The following is a 19799-nucleotide window of genomic DNA, read 5'->3' on the forward strand; positions in this document are numbered from 1 at the left end:
GCTACATAAAATTGCTTGCACTCTACATGTGTGTATGTGCAGTTGTCTTTATCATCTCTTTATTTTAGTAAATCTCACTGACGTTACTTTCCATTTAACAGCATGCGAGAGATGAAGATGAAGAGGAAGGCACAAGTCGCGGAGCCCAAAAGACGACCCAGCAGACAATTCCTGATGTTTTTGAAAAGCAGAGGAAATATGACTCACATGAAGCAAGAAAGTGTGATAGGGCATTGGCAGAATTCCTATGCATCGATCAAATACCAATATACACCGTTGAAAAAAAAGGATTCCAGCAATTCTGTGAAATAAATTAAATTATAATATTTAACACATTCACTGCCAGCCGTTTTTCAATACTGTAGTTAGCTTCTGCCAAGGTTTTTTTTTGAGGATTCTGGCTCATCTTTCAAGAGCTGAGGATTCTTTTCTGTTAGGATTTTGCGAACACACAATATCTCAAAATAACTAATAGAATGTGTGCTTTCTCTGTCTAAAAGAGTTAGTTTGTAGAGTTAGTAGTTATGTAAGCATTAGCAGTTGAATACAGCATGGTTTCAGCGTCTGAAAATGTATTCAGAGATAAATGGCTTTTTGTGAAATTCGATAGAACAGTCACTTTAACCATTCATTTTTGGCATCAGTAAGACGTCAGACATCTAAACAATAGTTTTGAACAGTAATTTCCTCCATAACAGCAGGAAACACCCCTCTCTTTCAAACTCCTCCCTCCGTGTGTGTCTTCTTGGCTGCAGCGGCCGTGTCACAAGCTTTCTGCTGCTGCTGTAACCTCGCGTCACCAGTCTCACTGCTTTGCTGCTGCTGTGCCTGTCTGCTGGCGGGGCCGCTCTTTGAGGAAGTCTGGATGGGCTCGCTCGCTTCGGTTGAGAGCTTTGATGAAGCTTTTGCGATTCTGGTCTTATTTATGCTGCGTGTTTCTGCTGCTGCTGTTAGTGGTTGGATTCTGTAAGCCGAGATATCTCGTCATTGGCAGTCAACGTGTTAATATAATAATAAAATTAAATACTTGAGGGCTACATGCCACTGGTGTTGCACTGTCTACTCACTGCCATACAGAGTTGAATGTAAGAAGAAGTAAGCAGAAGCACATTGTTTTGTTTTAAAGTTGAAGGCTACATGCCATTTGTTCATTGAAAATGGTTGCATACTTTAATAAAGGAGAATATGTTCAAGAAATATCAGTCTGTTTTTTTTACCGTGGTACCGAAATTGGTACCGAGTACCGTGGAAATTCACTAGTACCGGTACCGACTACTGAATTATTGGTACCGTGACATCACTAGAATGAGATGGTTAAATAATATAGACATCAGCAGGTGGTGGTGGAGGTGAGTCAGAAAATACTAGTGTTTTACCTATATGGCTACATCTGGGCAAGAGCAGTGCCACTCACTCAGCAAATTGATGGTTAAGACTGAAAAACAGTCTAATCTTAATGTAAATGGTCCTCTAATCTGGTTTCAAGGGGCCAAAATTTTAGACTGAACACAAATGACTCTACACCTTGGCAGAGTTGTGCACTTTACTGAGCACAACGGCCCTATGCCAGGTTTCGACCTGGCCTTGTCTTTTTACATCTTAAAGTCATATTCTTAAATCAGGACTAAACCCCCCAGATTTCTTGCAAAACTGTATTCTACTTGATTTGAAAACTCTGCAGGCAAGATGGCCGCCTATACTCCCTTCTCTAGCTGGCAGAATTCCTCCCCCATAAACTAACATATCTTGGCCTATAAGTATCTAACATACAAAATAAAACAACCCGTAATGTCTTCATTTGATGTAGAATGCAGAGGACATGTAACTGTTTAGTTAAACTTGCATTCCAGGAATATTGTGGTCTAAAGATAACGTTAGTGATTTGAAACTGTTTCGTCCTGAAACCCACTCACTTTGCGCCAGAACACAATTTGGGGGTGGTACCCGACCGGGTACAGCCATCGGCTCCTCGCAGCAGTAACGTTCTGAACATGTCACTGAAGTTGGCCGCAGTGTAGCTTAATTCCGAATGTTGCCAAACTTCATTCATACTGACGTTTTATTTGGTTGCCAACTCGCGCACGGCTATGGCGTAATCGCGTGTGTCGCGTGTGCAGGCACGTCAGAGTTTCTGAAATGTGCCGTTCCAAAGCGATTACATGGAGCCCTCAGCGGGAAGCGTCTCAAACAATTCCACTCTGGAGGGTGGTTTTAAAATGTGTCGTTTCCTAAGCGCAAATTCGCCGTCGCCGTCTAAAAGGGAGGCACTAACGATAAAATAATTCCCCGTCACCATAGGAAACCATCCTCGTGTAAAGTGCCCCGAAGACTCGAAATCTGGAGGCAGTTTACACTAACAGATTAGACATCTGTACCCAGTATAGACTAACACATTTGGCTCCCGACTGGCACAACAACTGCAGACTAGAGTCAACAAAGACAGACTGAGCCCAACTGGAAATCCTGTGTAAAATCGGGGGGAAGGTCTTGTAGTGTAAACTAGGCATAAAACTCATTTTTAACTCTTACAAACATTCCTTGTATCAAGAGCTCTGTCAGAGCTAAAAGATACTTTAAAATGTAAGAAAAAAAAATAAAAAAGTTTGTTTACATTTGAAGGGCCCTCAAAAAGTTGCAGATTTTGATAATAGTGTATTATGATCGTGTACGTCCGATATAGAACTGCATCATGTCATAGTTATAAAGTTAGTTAACGTGAGACTGTGATATCATGTGACTGTCAATATGTTTGACTTGTTCCATGTTGTCCATCCGTTTCTCTTCCTATGGCATGCGTCTCCATGCTGCTTCTATGGCGTGTCTGTCCATGCTTCTAAGCAGACCCTACTGGTAGGTGTTTGAACTTCCACAGTGTTACACAACACGACTAACACACCTGCCAAACGTCAGTACGTTTACATGCACAGTTAAGTCGAGCTATGGTTATATAGATTGATTGATTGATTAGGCTATTTACTCGGACTACTGTCCTTGTCCCAGTATACAAGCACAGGTGGGAAATCGATTTTTCGTCCAGTTCCAGTCTGACTGCCCTGTATACATGCAGGAGTAAATCGACTCCCAATCGCATTATGTGGGTGTGTTAGTCGGGCTTTTATAACTTCGATTTCAGTCAAGCTAACATGTTTACATGTATGTCAAAAGTCCGGTTTTAGGCGGACTAACACAATAATTTGATTTTTTTAAGTGTCATGTAAACGTACTGAGTGGCTGTGCAATCAGCACTACTAAAAGGCCAAATCAGAACTCTTTTATTGTCTCCTGCACATGGAATTAATGTTATCTCACCAAGATTATTATTCAGTAGTCGATAATTATTCCCAGCCAAACAGCTGGCTTTTTTTTAAACGATCTGAGTGCAACAATTTAATTGACATCTTGACAGTATCGCACTTTAAATGTGATGCATTGTCTTTTCTTAAGACTCGCCACTCCCTCCGATCGATGACAGCGTTGCAGTAAGTGATTCTGCTCACTCATGATCATTTATGAAGGGCTATGCGAGACATTATTGTTGGCAAACGCGTTACAAAGAGTTGTGTTCTTTCTGCCCCTGCAGGTGTATGTAGTGGTGGGTATCGCAGGTGTTGCTTTGACTGGATGCATTCTGATGGTGATTATTCTGAAATATGGAAGAAACTCCAAGTTCGGCATTAAAGGTAAACTTGAAATTAGAGGAGCAAGCTCATTGAGACTTCCACTCGACTATGTCAATTTGACAGAGGTGTATGATATATTATGTATGTTATATGTTGACAGAGGTGTATGGCTATGCTGCTTAATTTTAATCTCAATTACAATTTTGCCTTCCCACAATTATGAAAACAAGATAATCGAGATAAAACTCTTCTTTATATATATTATTTATTTTGGTTAGCCTATTTATTTATCAAGTTTTTGCTGCTTTTATTTTAATTTATTAGTTTGTTTTTCACTTCAATTATATTTACAACCTTTTAAAAAGACAAGTTTTTTCAAGTTCAATAAATGCATGATGTTGCCCAAGTCAATCAGTAATTGCGTTAAATAATTGTGCTTGTGATTTTGGTCGTAATCGCGCAGCCCTACAGAGGTGTGACCAATCAACTTTGCTTGAATCCCAAGTCAGTCTCAAGTCGAGGCACAAGTCTCAAGTCAAGTCTCACCTCTAAATGCAGAACACCAATCAATTTAGTATCTTAACAAAAACTCATATCTAGGGCTCGTCAATTATGCAATATGGTTTTAATATGACAAAAACTTGGTAAGAGCATCATGAGTTTGATTTCTATAATTAGTTTCAACTTCAATAAATTAGTAATTGTTCCACACAAATTACGAAAACGGAATTTAAATTCAGTCGTCTGGTGGAACACATCTCATCACAAGTCCTTTACACAAACACAAGATCTTTTGTCATTGTCAAGACTTTAGAAACCTCAAGTCCAGTCCAAGTCGCCAGAACCCAAATCATCTCAAGTCAAACCAATCAAATTGAGACTTGAGTCCAAGTCACCTGACTTGAGTCTCCGCCTCTGCAATTTGAGAACGACTACAAGTTGTGAATCCTATTTTGAGGCTGAGGCCATCTTATGTTTCATTTACCACGATTTACCTGCCTGTGATCTCGTGATATCTTCCCCGTCATTCTGTTTATTTGTACTTACAACTCCTTCCATCCTACTCTCCTCTTCCTCTCTCCTCCACCTCTTGCTCCCCAGGCTCCTCCTCGGTCATCAGTAATGACGATGACTCTGCCAGCCCTCTTCATCACGTCTCCAATGGCAACAACACCCCGTCGTCCTCGGAGATGGGTCCAGACGCAGTGATCATTGGGATGACAAAGATCCCTGTCATCGAGAACCCGCAGTACTTCCGCAACTCGGGCAGCATGCTGAAATCCGACACGTGTGAGTTATTGCCGAGCTCGGCAGATGTCTGGTAACCCGGACCTTTTCTGATAAATCCATGCAGGAGTCGTATTCATTGTCAGCAGCATCCTGCTGCATTGTGATAGTGATGACTTTGGCTGACTCTTGCTCTGCAATGCAAGCGGACAGTTCGCCTACGGATGATGTTCCAAAGTGCAGATAGCTTTACTGAACAGACTGAAACCAAATGTCAATAATCACATATTATATATATTCACACTAGAATTAGGCTGCACAGATTGTGCTGGTCTGGGAGAACCTGTCACATGTCGCTGCTACCAGTGTCATTACAAAAGTAACATATTACATGTAATATATTACTTTTAGCAGTAACTCAGTAATATAACTTATTACTTATAGGATTTCAGTAGTATTATACCAGTTACTTTGTCAAGTAACTCAAGTTACAAATTGAGTTACATTTTATTAAATCAAAGCACATATTTAAAAAAGATACAAACATTTCTTAATCAAACTGTGTGTTTTTATGCAAAAAACCCCACTATAGATGACAATAACAAAGGAAAAGAATAACATTTAGAATTTTGGATTGTTTACCCTGACTTCAAGGCGGTTGAAATTATTTTTCGGGGCGGCAATGTCATTCTGCTGCTGCTTTTGTTTTGGTCAAAGTAATGCAAAAGTAGTGTAATAAGTAACGAGTTACTCTACACCGAAAGTAATATTGTAAAGTAACTTATTACTTTCAAATGAAAGTAACTAGTAATATGTAGTATATTACATTTTGAAAGTAACTTGCCCAACACTGCATGTCCCTGCTACACATTGTTGACAATGAGCCAAAGTAGATGGAAAACGAGTTTTGCGAGTATTTTGAGATTTTGGTTACTTTCAGCTCCATAGTGCATCATGGTGAATAATTATTTTCATAAAACAAAGGGGAAAGTATTTATTTGTATGGTTTTGGTGGAATGCCACTGTAGAAAATGGAGTGTTCTGAAATGTTTTAAGCCATTTTTCTTACGCTTTACTTTTAGACACATACCGTAACAGGTTAAAATACTCATAAATACTCTTGATCTGAGAGAGCTATCGCAGTCCTTCAAACAGTTATATATAGGGAAGAGTTTCTAATGTATGGAAATATCAAAACATGAAAATGTCACATTTTCACCGTGTGACAGGTTTTTTACGTGATGTCCTTGATGGTGATCTGTCCCTTTGCATTGCAGTCGTCCAACATATCAAAAGACACAACATTGTCCTGAAGCGGGAGCTGGGAGAGGGGGCCTTCGGGAAGGTCTTCCTAGCTGAGTGCTACAACCTGACACCAGACCAGGAGAAGCTCCTTGTGGCAGTCAAGGTACCGATCAGCACGCCGCCCACTCAAATAATCAATGCACTTGTCTTTAGTCAATACTGCTCACAGTCACTGTGTTGTGTAGCTAACGGTGCTCAGCATGTTCATGTCTTTAGGTGGGTTTCTAGGTAAATAAGCGCCACATATTTAGGTAAGTTGAAGGTTTACACTGCCTGCCTGCCTGTCTGTTGTAATGTAAGAAGACTGAGGGATTAACAGGAGACTGACTCACTTCTAGAATGGACATTTTATTAACTTACAGTAGGCTAACTGCTCTTTGGATTATATGTATACCGATTTGAAGAGTGGCACCTGCTAATCCATTTTGTGATGTAGCTTTGTGGATCATCATGGAACTTTCACCCCCAATATTTCATTTTTCAAATTTTCTTGACACAAAACAAGAGCAAGACAATAGAACAGGCTCAGACACGGGGGGAAGGGGACACACACGCCACAACGACACTCAATATTACAGTTTTGTAATATAATACCGTGCTACCAGCTGCATAGGGTGCTTATGTGCTTCTAGGAGATGTTGTGTAAGAGGTCAACGAGGAACTAGCCGGGCAAGTCACCTGCCGCCCCTAACCTCATCGAAGTAGGCTAGAAACAGGTCCCAAACAGTTAGAAATGTTTTAAGTGAGTTGGTCCTTAGGGACCTGAGCCTCTCCATCCTTATAACAGAGATCATGTCTGTCAACCACAGTTGGAAAGAGGGTGAAGAGGGGTACTTCCATTCCTTTAGAATTAGTTTTTTTTTGGCAACAGTTGTCCCCAGTGTCAGACAGAGACTGTTGCACAGCTTTTCCCTCAAGTTTTCCTTTGTTTGAGGTTTGACTGGCGTCTTTAGGCTACAACTGGTTGCAGCTCAATCATGTTCATTATGTCTTCTTAGTTCAAATGATAGGTTTTTGTTTCTTTTAATCAGACAAATGTGTAGTAGATGTTTTTTACCTTGACCGTTTCGACTGACATCTGCAGTCTTCCTCAGAAGCGTCTGGTTGCACCCTCGTCACCAACTCCAAACTTTTCTGTTTATTTGTCAGGGACAGTGTGCATGTACATGAATCATTCTCAGTAAACAACAAAGAGATGCCTTGCACCAGATTAGAGCTTGAAGCTAATTTACATCTGTAGTCCCTGATAGGGCACCATAAAACAACATACATACAGTCAAATATGGGACACCATAAAAATGCCAAAGAAAATCAATCAATCAGAAATTCTGATAATTCAGCAGACAACAACAAATCACAAACAACATGAAGCAAAAACACCAGAAACTAAGATCTACAGAGGCCATTTGAGCACAAGGTCAAGTGGCCTCATCATACAAACTGTCAAAATCAGGGGCGGAGCGACCCTATCAGCCCAGAGGGGGCGAAGCTCTTAGGGGGGCCCCATCAATTTTTTTTTTTTTTTTTTTTTTTTTTTTGAAGGCCAGGCCAGGCCGCAGGGCCGGTTCCAGAACAAGATGACTAGGGATGCATCCTAGATAGGAAGGGGTGCAGATGCCCGGCCGAAGGCCGGGCCCGCCCGAAAAATTTGACATGTTATTTTACTAAAAATAATGCATTTGACCATCATTTCAAGTAGAATGATACCACCCAAGCAAGAATATTTCAAGTGTTTCAAGTGCTGTACTGAAATATTTGGACCATATAATGATAATACAATTATCTCAACCTTAAAAGGTTACATATAGGTGCCAAAAAGCCATAAAATCACATCAAAGAACAAAGAAAAACAACAACTATAATTCAAGTTTAAACAGTAAGTGTGCAGCTGTAGCATTTATTAAAAAAAAATTTTTTTTTTTTTTTTTACTTTTCAACTGAGCATGCAGACAAATAAGGGTGCAATGCATGCTTTTGCACCCCCGTAGAACCGGGCCTGCCAGGCCGCGAAGAAAAATGTGCCTTTTTTGCATGTTTGAATCGGTTTTAGCCATATTTAGTGGAATATCTCATTTTAAACACACCAATGTTATTGTCTATTGATTGAATTCCTCTCAGACTCACACCACTGACTTTATTAAATAAAGTAATTTTAAGTCACAACTGTAAAATAGCTGATAGCCCCTATATCCGAAAACACAATTTGTCACTCATTGAGCCAAGTAATATTATGTCCAAGAAAGACTACAGTGAAGCCACTTTACAGACAAGCTTGTTCTGAAGAAGAAAAATAAAAACACAGGTTGCCAGCCAGGTGGCCTGGCCTGCAAAAAAAAAAAAAAAAAAAAAAAAAAAAAAAAAAAAAAAAAAAAAAAAAATTTTTTTTTTGATGGGCCCCCCTGACGAGTGGGCCCGTGGCGGCCGCACCCTCTGCCCCGGCGTACGCTCCGCTACTGGTCAAAATACAATAAAATAAGGTGAGATGTGTGATTAGTGGGTGCAGAGCTGAGCAGCTTTCAGGTGTCTTTTCAAATGAGTTTTGAAAGAACCGAAAGAGCTGCTGCTCCTCACATGGTCAGGCAGTGCGTTCCACTGATTTGTGGCTTTAACAGAGAAAGCAGATTGTCCAAATACAGTGCGACGAAATGATATGGAGCAGTCTCGAGTCGAGGATATTCTTGCGGATCTGATAGAATTTGCTGAGCGAGCATAGACAAAATCACATTTTGCATAACAGTATTGGATGGAAACACGGCACGCACAATTTACCATTTTCTTTTGCCCGATTTTCCGAACATCTGGTTCAAAGCTGTGATGCATTTGGATGGAAACTTAACGTTTGTATCCTCACCTCTGCTCAGACTCTGAAAGAAGCCAGCGAGAGCGGCCGGGCAGACTTCTACAGGGAGGCGGAGCTTCTGACCAACCTGCAGCACGAGCACATCGTCACCTTCTACGGAGTGTGCGTGGAGAGCGACCCCCTCATCATGGTGTTTGAATATATGTTGCACGGCGACCTCAACAAGTTCCTCAGGTAGGATCCCGTTCTTTCTTTTGGTTCTGTGAGTACTGGCCCAGTACAGGGTCCACTTGTACATTCTTGTTATACAAAAAATGTCTCAAATATACAACGACAAAGATCCACTCACTGTATATGAAGTGTGATGAGCAGCTCTAAGAGAGTGTTTCTGCGTGTAGGTCCCACGGTCCTGATGCGGTGCTGATGTCCGACGGTCAGCACAGCATCCTGGTGGAGCTCACCCAGTCCCAGATGCTGCACATTGCCCAGCAGATTGCTGCTGGCATGGTCTACCTGGCCTCCCAGCACTTTGTCCACAGAGACCTGGCCACCAGGAACTGCCTGGTAGGAGAGAACCTGCTGGTCAAGATAGGAGACTTTGGCATGTCCAGAGATGTTTACAGCACAGACTACTACAGAGTGAGTCACAAGTCTTTTCATTTTCAATCGTCTTCCTTACGCTTCTTGTCTGTGTGTGTGGTGTGTGTGTCTCTCTCTCTCTCTCTCTCTCTCACACACACACACACACACACACACACACACTCCCAATCTTCTGAAATACACACTGAAATATGGAAATGCATGTGCGCGCACGGCGACACACACACACACACACACACACACACACACACACAAATATGTAATTAGAATTTCATTCTAGTTTTGAATTTGGTCTGAAATAACTCTGTAGCTACAGAAGTATTTTATCTATTTTTAACGCCATTTAAATGCAAATTCTATCATCTGCATAAAATTACTGTTTCCATGGGGCCAATAGTGCAAAAATGCATAGTTTTTCTTTTTCCTTGAGCTTCACTTCACTCTACATAAACCCAGCATATGAAACCTTTTTATTTTAGAACGTGTTCCAAAGTGTGCGACCTATGATGATATATATATATATATAGATGCTCTTTGGTTCTAATGCAGGAAAATATTCATGCTCATTTATGTTTGCAGTACCGAGGCTGCAAACAGCCACCAAAAATCTACACACATCAATTCCTGTGTGCCTCAGATCCCCCAGCGCCCTCTGCTGGCCACTCTTCCTGACTGGAGCAAAAATACAAAACACACAGAGGGTTAGAAGATGCATCAGCTTGCATCAGATAAGAAGCCCTTATGAAGAGGGCCTTTCAGCAACACTTCATATCAGCCATTGTCATCAAATGGAAAGATTTCAGCCAGGCCAACCTACACAATCGCACTTAATGGATTATTTTGGAAAAGTCTGGTCGTCTGGTCGTCTACAACAACAAATGGGGGGGGGGGGGGGGGGATTTGATTTGCTCCCCATCCCTGTCAGCACACCATGGAGGGGATGGGTGGGGTTGTCCAGCATGGCGTGCACTTTCCTCCTTGTCCCCCACCACCTCCACCACCACCACACAGCTCCGCTCGGCTCCTACAACAGAGCGAGCTTCCTCCACCAGCTTATTCAGTTCCCCCCCCCCTCCCTACCCCACCATCACCACCACCACCAGCAGCAGACTGGTAGAGCATCCTGAGCAGCTTGTTACAGACCTAAACCAAAAATAAATGTTCTGAGTTTGTCACACCACAGAAAAATGTGTTATTAACCACCCAGCCAAATTTGAACGATTATATCGCCAAGTATATAAAATTAGGTTTCAAAATCATGAAAAACTAAGCAGATCACAAACAACAGCGCAATTTCAATAGTCCGCCGTGTCATGACGAAGGTGTGTGATTGGGGAGTTTATAGTGAATATAGCGTTGTGATTGGAGGGGGGGTTTATAGTGAATATAGCGTTGTGATTGTGATCAGTCTCCTGACTGAATGCAGCATAGGCTTTGACAGTAGAACAGTAACACAGTAACAGCTGCAGCAGTAGTGTTGGTTACTGACGGATACTGTTCTCTCTCTCTCTCTCCCCTCCTCCCCCCTCTCTCTCCCCCTGCAGGTGGGTGGTCATACGATGCTGCCAATCCGTTGGATGCCCCCGGAGAGCATCATGTACCGGCGCTTCACCACAGAGAGCGACGTGTGGAGCCTGGGCGTGGTGCTGTGGGAGATCTTCACCTACGGCAAGCAGCCCTGGTACCAGCTCTCCAACAACGAGGTAAGCAGCCCTGGTATCAGCTCTCCAACAACGAGGTCAGAGTCCAACTACTCTGCTTTATTTCAGTCAAACAAATCTCTGACCACTCAGAGGCACTTTTTAAATCTGCAGTGGTGAGTTACACTTTGTGTAACAAAGTAATATTACTTTGTTACCATACAGTATTTTTGGGGAGTATCTGTACTTTACCCGAGTACCGGTATTTACATTTCTGTCAACTTTCACTTTTACTCGACTACATTTCTTAACTCATTGAGTGCCATGGACGTCGAAGGACGTCCAATTAAATAGTGACGTAGAGTGCCATGGACGTCGAAAGACGTCCAATGCGTTTTTTGACGGTGGGGCATCGATCAAAGCCCCCTGCATCTCCTGTCCAATTATTGTAGGTATTGAAGGTGTATAACCTATTTTACGGACTCATTAGGTGGCGACAGTGCTTGCTCGGTGCAGTCCAGATTAGAGACAGGTCCGAGAAACAGCCTAAAAGCCGTGGATCAAAGACAAACCGATGCATGCTCCCAGAGCCATTTGCTCTGTCGCGGGAGCTGACATTGGCTCCGAACAGGAGTCAATCCGCGCTCACAACTGAGCCCCTCTGTCCCTGTCTGTCTGTCTGTCTGTCTGTCTGTCTGTCTGTATAGTTTCTCCACCCGATTAGCAGCCAGGAAAGCAGCCCCTGACGCCAAACCATTCAGCAATCCGGGTTGGCTCTTCCCTGCTGTGGCGCTGAGAGCCGACAGCAGCACACAAACGCAGCACTCCGAAAATATAATGGTTGCGTGAGGCTGTGTGTAGTGTGGGGAGGAGTTTACGGGGGGAGGGGGGGAGGGGGGTGGTGCACGCAGGGCATCACACAACAACTACGTCACTACATCAGAAAATATTATCTTCAGACTCAGTGAATGTGCTTGAAATGCTGCATTTCACAAAAGGCGGATTATCTCAGCTAATAATTTGAAAAGCCTGAAAACGCTGAAAACAACCTATCTTCTCCGGCTCATAACTAAAGAACGGAAAATGGTATCAATAAACTTTTTTTTGCTGATGATACAATAGAGTCTCCTTGTTCTTTTTGCGTGTTCGGTGTTTACATAGTAATATCACACAATATTCTGTGGGCCTCGAGAAATCACTGAAAACGCTCTGAAAACTCTGGCACTGGGAGCATCCGTTCTCCAAAAGTGGCTGGCACTCAATGAGTTAAATAAAATGTATACTTTTACTCCATTACATTTTCTCTAAGCATTTTCATTACTCGTTACTACGAAATAAAATCGGAAGAAATTTGGTAGCCTGCAAGCAAGCAGGTTTGGCAAATCAGTGCTCCTAACTTAAGTTATGTTAATCACGATGCGCACTCCATTACAGTTGGTGGTGGTAATGCACCATAACGTCGTTTGCCAACTGCTATAAAACTCAAGAAGATGATTTCCACGCAAGCCCAGGCATGTCTTTTTAATATCAGAACATTACTTTTCATACCTACGTACGTACATACAGTAAATATCAGATACTTTAAGACTTACTCAAGTAATATTCTAATAGGTGACTTTAACTTCGACCAAAGTCATGGTAAGATATCTGTACTTCAAGTGTGGCTTTCTGGTACTTCATCCACCACTGGAAAGTGAATATATGTAACTGGTGAACATGTCTGTTGTGTGAGGTTATAGAAAGCGGATGTCGTCTTGTTTATTCTGACATGAAAGATTTCTAAAACCAAAATAAATCCTCCAGCTCTGCAGAATGCTCTCTGCTCTCTGTAAGGCCGTCTGTCCTCCAGCTCTGCAGAATGCTCTCTGCTCTCTGTAAGGCCGTCTGTCCTGCACTTCTTGTCCATCAACAGCCTTTATGCCTGAAATACAGGTGAACAAGTTGTTAACCTGTATTTGATTCAATTGATTGATCAAACAAATAGGAAATAAAACCAAACAAAACAGAGTCCTCGGCTCTGTTTTCAAGTTCAAACCAAACAAATAAATATTCCAAATAAGGTTTTTCTTTTGTATTTTTCGTTCTATATTCTGCATGGGTGCATGCGGTTGAAAACTTTTTCGCCTTCTGGCATTCTGCCTCCACACGGGTGATTCATGTTTACAGTAAATTAGGCTGCTATTTCCCCAGGCCAACAGTAGGGGCAGCACTAACATGCAATGGCTCCAACACTCTCCATCACACTCCTCTCCCATCGGGAGTCGGGACACAGGGTCAAAGGTCGGAGGTGAGGCTAGGCAGGATGTTAATGGGCTTGGAGAAGGAGGGGTACAGTACATGAAGTGTAGTCTCTTAGAACAGACCAGTTGGCTTCCGCAATTTTCAAATGCTTCCGCCATACCGTCTGTAATTTGTGGGGGAGAAGCATGCGCCAACCGGAATGGGAAGAAGGCGGGTCTTCCGCTCATTAGTCCAATCAGAATCGCAGAAAGGCTGGTCTTCCCGCTCATTAGTCCAATCAGAATCCAATATGCCGCATTTTTCGTGGACACACGTGTCGTGATTGGTCGGATTCCGTCGAACTTCCTTCCAGTCTGAAGGTTTTTTTCCCAACTTCCTTGTGCATGTTCTGGGGGTGTAACGTACAGACTGTTTAGCTGCATTCGCCGGATGTAGATATGAGACAGTCTGTTTTAAGAGACTACATGAAGTGGGGCTCTGATATGACAGCAGAGGTGGAGGTAGAAGGAATGACGTGTTGTCCTGCTGACTCCCACAGGTGATCGAGTGCATCACCCAGGGGCGCGTGCTGCAGCGGCCTCGCACCTGTCCCAAGGAGGTGTACGACCTGATGCTGGGCTGCTGGCAGAGAGAGCCCTACATGAGGCTGAACATCAAGGAGATCCACGGCCTCCTCCAGAGCCTGGCCAAGGCCTCGCCTGTCTACCTGGACATACTGGGCTGATGTGCTGATGTGCGAGTGTGTGTGTGTGTGTGTGTGTGTGTGTGTGTGTGTGTGTGTGTGCGTGTGTGTGTGCGCGTGGGCAAGCATGCGTATGCGTGGGCTGGGGCTTTGTGTGTGTGTGTGTGTGTGTGTCTGCACATGCATGAGACAGAGAGCATAACATGAAGGAGCGCGCGTGTGTGTGTGTGTGTGTGTGTGTGTGTGTGTGTGTGTGTGTGTGTGAGTGTGCGAATGCCTGCGTCAGTGTACAGTACCTGGCTGTAAATGTTCTTGTAAATGCTATCGTCTGTGTCTTCATCACATCGAGGAAAGCCTTAAATTTTGAGTGTTCTTTTGTCCCTTTCCTTTCTTATCCATTTGAGTTGACTTGTTTCACCAATCGAAACCAAATGCATATGAAGCTATCCAAACCATTAACACAATGCATTCTGGGTTATGAAGCTATCCAAACCATTAACACAATGCATTATGGGTTATGAAGCTATCCAAACCATTAACACAATGCATTCTGGGTTATGAAGCTATCCAAACCATTAACACAATGCATTCTGGGTTATGAAGCTATCCAAACCATTAACACCTAAACTCTTACAAAATATGCTAAACACATCAAATAAATGAAACCCGATAATAGGTGATCTGGGGTTATTTCAGTCACTGGTCTGGCTTTATGAAAAGGTTTTCTGTCAGTAAATGATCATACTCTTGTATACTATATTTGCTGGGGATGAACAAAGGGAAAATGATGTGTCTGGCCATCATGGACCATGTGAGGACACACAACCATATTTAAGTTAAGTTAAGTTATCCTTTATTTATCCCCTTGGGGAAATTCATCCTCTGCATTTGACCCATCCTCTACTAGGAACCTTCCTAGAACTAGGAGCAGTGGGCAGCCACTGTGCAGCGCCCGGGGACCAACTCCTGTTATTTTGCCAGTACCTTGGTCAGGGGCACTAACAGGAGTATTAACCCTAACATACATGTCTTTGATGGTGGGAGGAAACCGGAGCACCCGGAGAAAACCCACACGGTCACGGGGAGAACATGCAAACTCCACACAGAAAGGACCTGGGACGGACCGGGGTTCGAACCCGGGACCTTCTTGCTGTGAGGCAACAGTGTTAACCACTGAGCCACCATGCCGTCATATATATTATGTTGTACAGAGCAACATAGTCTGTTGAGACATGAGAGGTCAACTTAAGGTATTAAGTATTACGTTTTTACGTGTCACCGATTATTTGACTGTTTTCACTCACTCATCCTCTCTGAGGCAACTGGCATTTGAGGCGATGGCAAAGGATCTCCACCTGACTATCTGCTCTGGCAGGTCTCCACCTGACTATCTGCTCTGGCAGGTCTCCACCTGACGCTATCTGCTGCTGCTCTGGCAGGTCTCCACCTGACGCTATCTGCTCTGGCAGGTCTCCACCTGACTATCTGCTCTGGCAGGTCTCCACCTGACTATCTGCTCTGGCAGGTCTCCACCTGACTATCTGCTCTGGCAGGTCTCCACCTGACTATCTGCTCTGGCAGGTCTCCACCTGACTATCTGCTCTGGCAGGTCTCCACCTGACTATCTGCTCTGGCAGGTCTCCACCTGACTATCTGCTCTGGCAGGTCTCCACCTGACTATCTGCTCTGGCAGGTCTCCACCTGACGCTATCTGCTGCTGCTCTGGCAGGTCTCCACCTGACTATCTGCTCTGGCAGGTCTCCACCTGACGCTATCTGCTGCTGCTCTGGGGGCTGTCTCCAGAGTTAGTCCTTTCAGCTCTTTCTCAAATGTTCTGCACCAGGTTTCTTTGGGTCACTCACGGTTTCTTTTCCCCTGGGCCGTCCAGCGTAGAGTTGTTCTAGGTAGCGAGTTGGGTGGCATGCGAATGTCCCAGCCTGGAGTATACGTGGCATTTCATGGTCTTCTGTCTTCAGCATCTCCGGGCACACGCCATCCACTCCTGGAGCTGTGGAGCCCTGCCGTTCTTCGGTTTGTGGAAGGCTTTCTTGACTTCCCCCATTGTGATGTCCAAATCCTCTTCCGCCACGGTGATGTTGGCAAGCGCTGGTGGGTCTGGCCAGTTCAGGATCGTCTGAAAGTATTCGCTCCAGCTTGGCGCGTTCTTCTGTAATACTGTAGGTGTTTCCGTCTTCAGCCTTCACTGAGAGGTCCTGGTTCTGTCCTCAGTCACCCCGTAGTTTCTTGGTGATCATGTAGACTGTCTTCATGTCTTCTTGTTCAGCATCTTCTCAGCATCTTCAGCGAGTCATTCTATTTGATTGTTTTAGGGAATCTATTCTATCTATTTGTTGACAGGGGCTCTTGACTTTGTGCTTTGATAACCAAGTTATAGATTAAAATCTCTACGTTTTTGGACCAACTCCATGGAGCTCCTGTCGTTTTCCTGCTCATCTCAAGTATGAGCTGTTCATTAGCACAACTCTGTTTAGCCTTTTATATATATATATAATAATACCATTATCATCAGTCATCTTTTGTTGTTGTTGTAAATATCTGATTATTTTATTCTAGCTACACAAGGTAATCTCTCTTTAGAAAGCAGTGTTGAGTGTTGTTGGAATGCACTACTCATTTCACACGTCTTCATTTGATGTAGTAACTTAAAGCACAGTGAATGAGGAGCGGGTGGTGTTAAGCTGTGCCCATCTGAACAGATGAGCACAATACTGTCACAATTAACTGTTTTTTGTGCATTCACCAGCAATGTCATTGAGCAATTCCTTCTTGTTTGGTGGCCCATATATCTGTCAAAATGCTGTGCTTTTGTGTACATTTCAAAGGCAGGTTTTCAAATGTCGTGGGTGTCGATGAGACTGAGATGGCTGATGATTTGTCAAGAGAAGAAGAAATGATCGGACTTAGTGGTCTCATGTTTATTTTTGCCTCATTTCTAAGGGGGAATGACAGGGTAACTGACGCCGTTTACTTTAGGTTAACAAAATTCACTAGTCGAAATCCCTTATTCTAGACATTTTGGTTTTGTATGCACTGAAGTTGCGGTTTATTTGTTTACATTGCAAGAATGTACTTTTGATGATCTGTGATGTGATACAGTGGATCTGGAACTCTATATTGTCGGCTACGGAACAGAAGCAAAAATGGCCAAGAGTCTGATTGCCCAAAAAGTGTCCCAGGGAAGCTTTTATTTCTCTAAAAAGCTCCAACAATCAGACAAGTGACGACTGATGCTATTGCTAACCGTGGCTAGTAATAGCATCAGTAGTGAGGCACATCATTAAGTCAAGGCATGGGACCTTAAGGCTTGAAAATTAATCTTAAGATTGTGTTTACTAGTTGTTTTTTTTAATGATCCTCAATAGGGCTCTTTTCTTGAGATGAAAAAGATACAATAAGGGCCAAAAATGAATGCAGCTGTGCTACAAAGTATCTACAACTACTGTAATATTCTCTGCAAAAATGGCAACAACTACTCTCTCTCATAATAACCATCATGTATTTCCATATGGAGGCATAGGGCAGTAATTCTCGTACTGAAACAATAGGTTAAATAAATGCACTTTGTACTGTTATTTAACCAGGCCCCCAAATGCACATCTGAGCGGCCGTGCTCAGAATCGACCAGTCTCTCTGCCTCGAACCCGTGTGCTGCCCGTTTTTGCTCAGCAACAGAATTGGACCGTTGCTATGTCGGTCACGACTGAGGCAAATGTTTTACTTTGACACAATGTCCTTGATGAAAATGTCAGTCTGTTTCGTGATCTCTTTTTTATTACATTTGTCAGTTCTGTACAATATAGTCACGTGTCTGCTGTATATAAACTGCTGTCCATTCTGTACAGTTCTGATATTTGTCTATATGAATAGTAGGCTATGTTTATAGTATAATCTGTTTTAAACAGATATGTCAAAACTGTGTGACATCTATTGAAGATAATGTGTTATGGGCCACTGGCAATACATACTATATGTAAATACAATTTGATTTGTGCTAAATTGTATAAGTTCTTTGTGCTCGTTCATAATAACAAGTGAAAATACAATCCTTTTTTTTTTGGCAACTTTGGATCTGCAGAGGACTTTCTTTGAACAATGTGGTTTTTCTCTATGAAAAGATCTCTCCTTTCCTCTCCACTGTGATGGGGAGTGAGCTGCTGTCTGTGGGCGTGGCAGGACTATAGACTCTGGATCTGATAGGTCGGTCAGGATCCTGTGGGCGTGGCAGGACTATAGACTCTGGATCTGATAGGTCGGTCAGGATCTCGCCTCGCTGACCGCTGTCCCAGCAGACATGTGAGGTCAAAGGATGACCTCCTGGCCTCTGACTGACTGTAGCCGATCTTCAGATGAATAACTGTGACTTTGCATCATGCATCGTTTATGATTTTGAATGTAATCTAGGGGGGCGGGACCTTTTTTTTTAATGTAATCTATCTTTGGGGGAGGGGAGGCGGGCAATGATTCTTTTGTAAATATATGATATAAAAAAAAATTATCACAGTTTTCATCCCTGTGCAGATAACAAGTTTTACTTACTGTGTGAATACAAAGAAAGAGTGTGTGTGTGTGTGTGTTATGTCTGGGAGGTGTGTGTGTGTGTGTGTTATGTCTGGGAGGTGCGTGTGTGTGTGTGTGTGTGTGTGTGTGTGTGTGTGTGTGTGTGTGTGTGTGTGTTGTATGCAAGAGTGTGTGTGTGTATGCACTGTCCTGGCAGATTTAATCCTGCTTTAATCAGTCAGTTCAACCAATCAATTCAATGCTTTGTGCATCATGTGAGTAGCATACCTAACCCTGACCCTAACCTAACCCTGACCTAACCCTTAACCCTAACCCACAATTAATGGAAATGTTCCTTGTGATACTGTGCATTTAATAAAGGTGGTATGTCTTACAATATGCTTTGCATTCTTAATGTGCCATCATTTCAAATGACAATTTCAGTTGCTTTGTAGGTTTTAGCAGAGCACTCAACCAGAAGGCACACCTGCTACACGTTTCTTTTGAATTTAATATTTTATAGTTAGCACCTTCACGGATTCACGCCTAAATGTTCTTTGTATCAGTCGTGGTTATTGTCCCATAGAAAGTCTTTAGGCCATCAAACAACTCGTCTCCTCCAAAGACTGTTGGACAATCTAATCGTCACATAACGGAAGATCTAGACCAGGGATGGGCTGGGATGATAGAGGCCCACACAAAAAATTCCTCGCTACCAGAGGGCCAGATTGTGACCATGCACTTCCACCAGTAGCTTACTGTTGACCATCACTCCCAATTATAGCTAATTTGATGAAAAGGACTGGCAATCAAAGTTTATTATACCAACATTTATATTTTTCATATTCAAATTGAGTAATTCTTCCATTCAGATGACAGCAGAAACTTTGCTCTAGCTTTAAAACAGCCCGCTACAGCAGTTTGATGGGGTACATCACCCAAATGTGTGATATTAATCAGATTAGTAATGTTGCATGTGCATCCTGGATATAGTTTGTTACAATAGCATTAGCTCAAATGCTAACGTTAAAGAGTAGCCTATGTGGATGGACAATGCTAACACCATTAGCGCCATGTTCTGGGTTGTACAGTAAAATAAAAACATGTTGGTGGTCTAACCTAACCCAACCAAAAACATCCACCTTGTAAAAGGAAAAAAAGGAAAT

At 42.9% G+C, this 19799-nt stretch overlaps 1 protein-coding gene across 1 annotated transcript in view; it reads left to right on the forward strand.

The window, feature by feature from the left end:
* The window catches only part of ntrk2b (neurotrophic tyrosine kinase, receptor, type 2b), a gene marked incomplete at both ends in the record, with an annotated part of 31416 nt that extends 17259 nt beyond the window's left edge, over positions 1-14157 (forward strand). The window contains 8 exons of the mRNA XM_083657571.1: positions 3445-3479; positions 3581-3680; positions 4722-4910; positions 6125-6255; positions 9014-9186; positions 9351-9591; positions 11097-11255; positions 13972-14157. Coding sequence (XP_083513697.1) covers positions 3445-3479; positions 3581-3680; positions 4722-4910; positions 6125-6255; positions 9014-9186; positions 9351-9591; positions 11097-11255; positions 13972-14157 — 1214 coding nt within the window. The remainder of the gene's footprint in view (positions 1-3444; positions 3480-3580; positions 3681-4721; positions 4911-6124; positions 6256-9013; positions 9187-9350; positions 9592-11096; positions 11256-13971) is intronic.
* Between the last annotated feature and the right edge of the window lie 5642 nt (positions 14158-19799).

Source organism: Poromitra crassiceps (genome assembly GCF_964638095.1).
Source record: "Poromitra crassiceps genome assembly, chromosome: 21".
Classification (NCBI taxonomy): Eukaryota; Metazoa; Chordata; class Actinopteri; order Beryciformes; family Melamphaidae; genus Poromitra; species Poromitra crassiceps.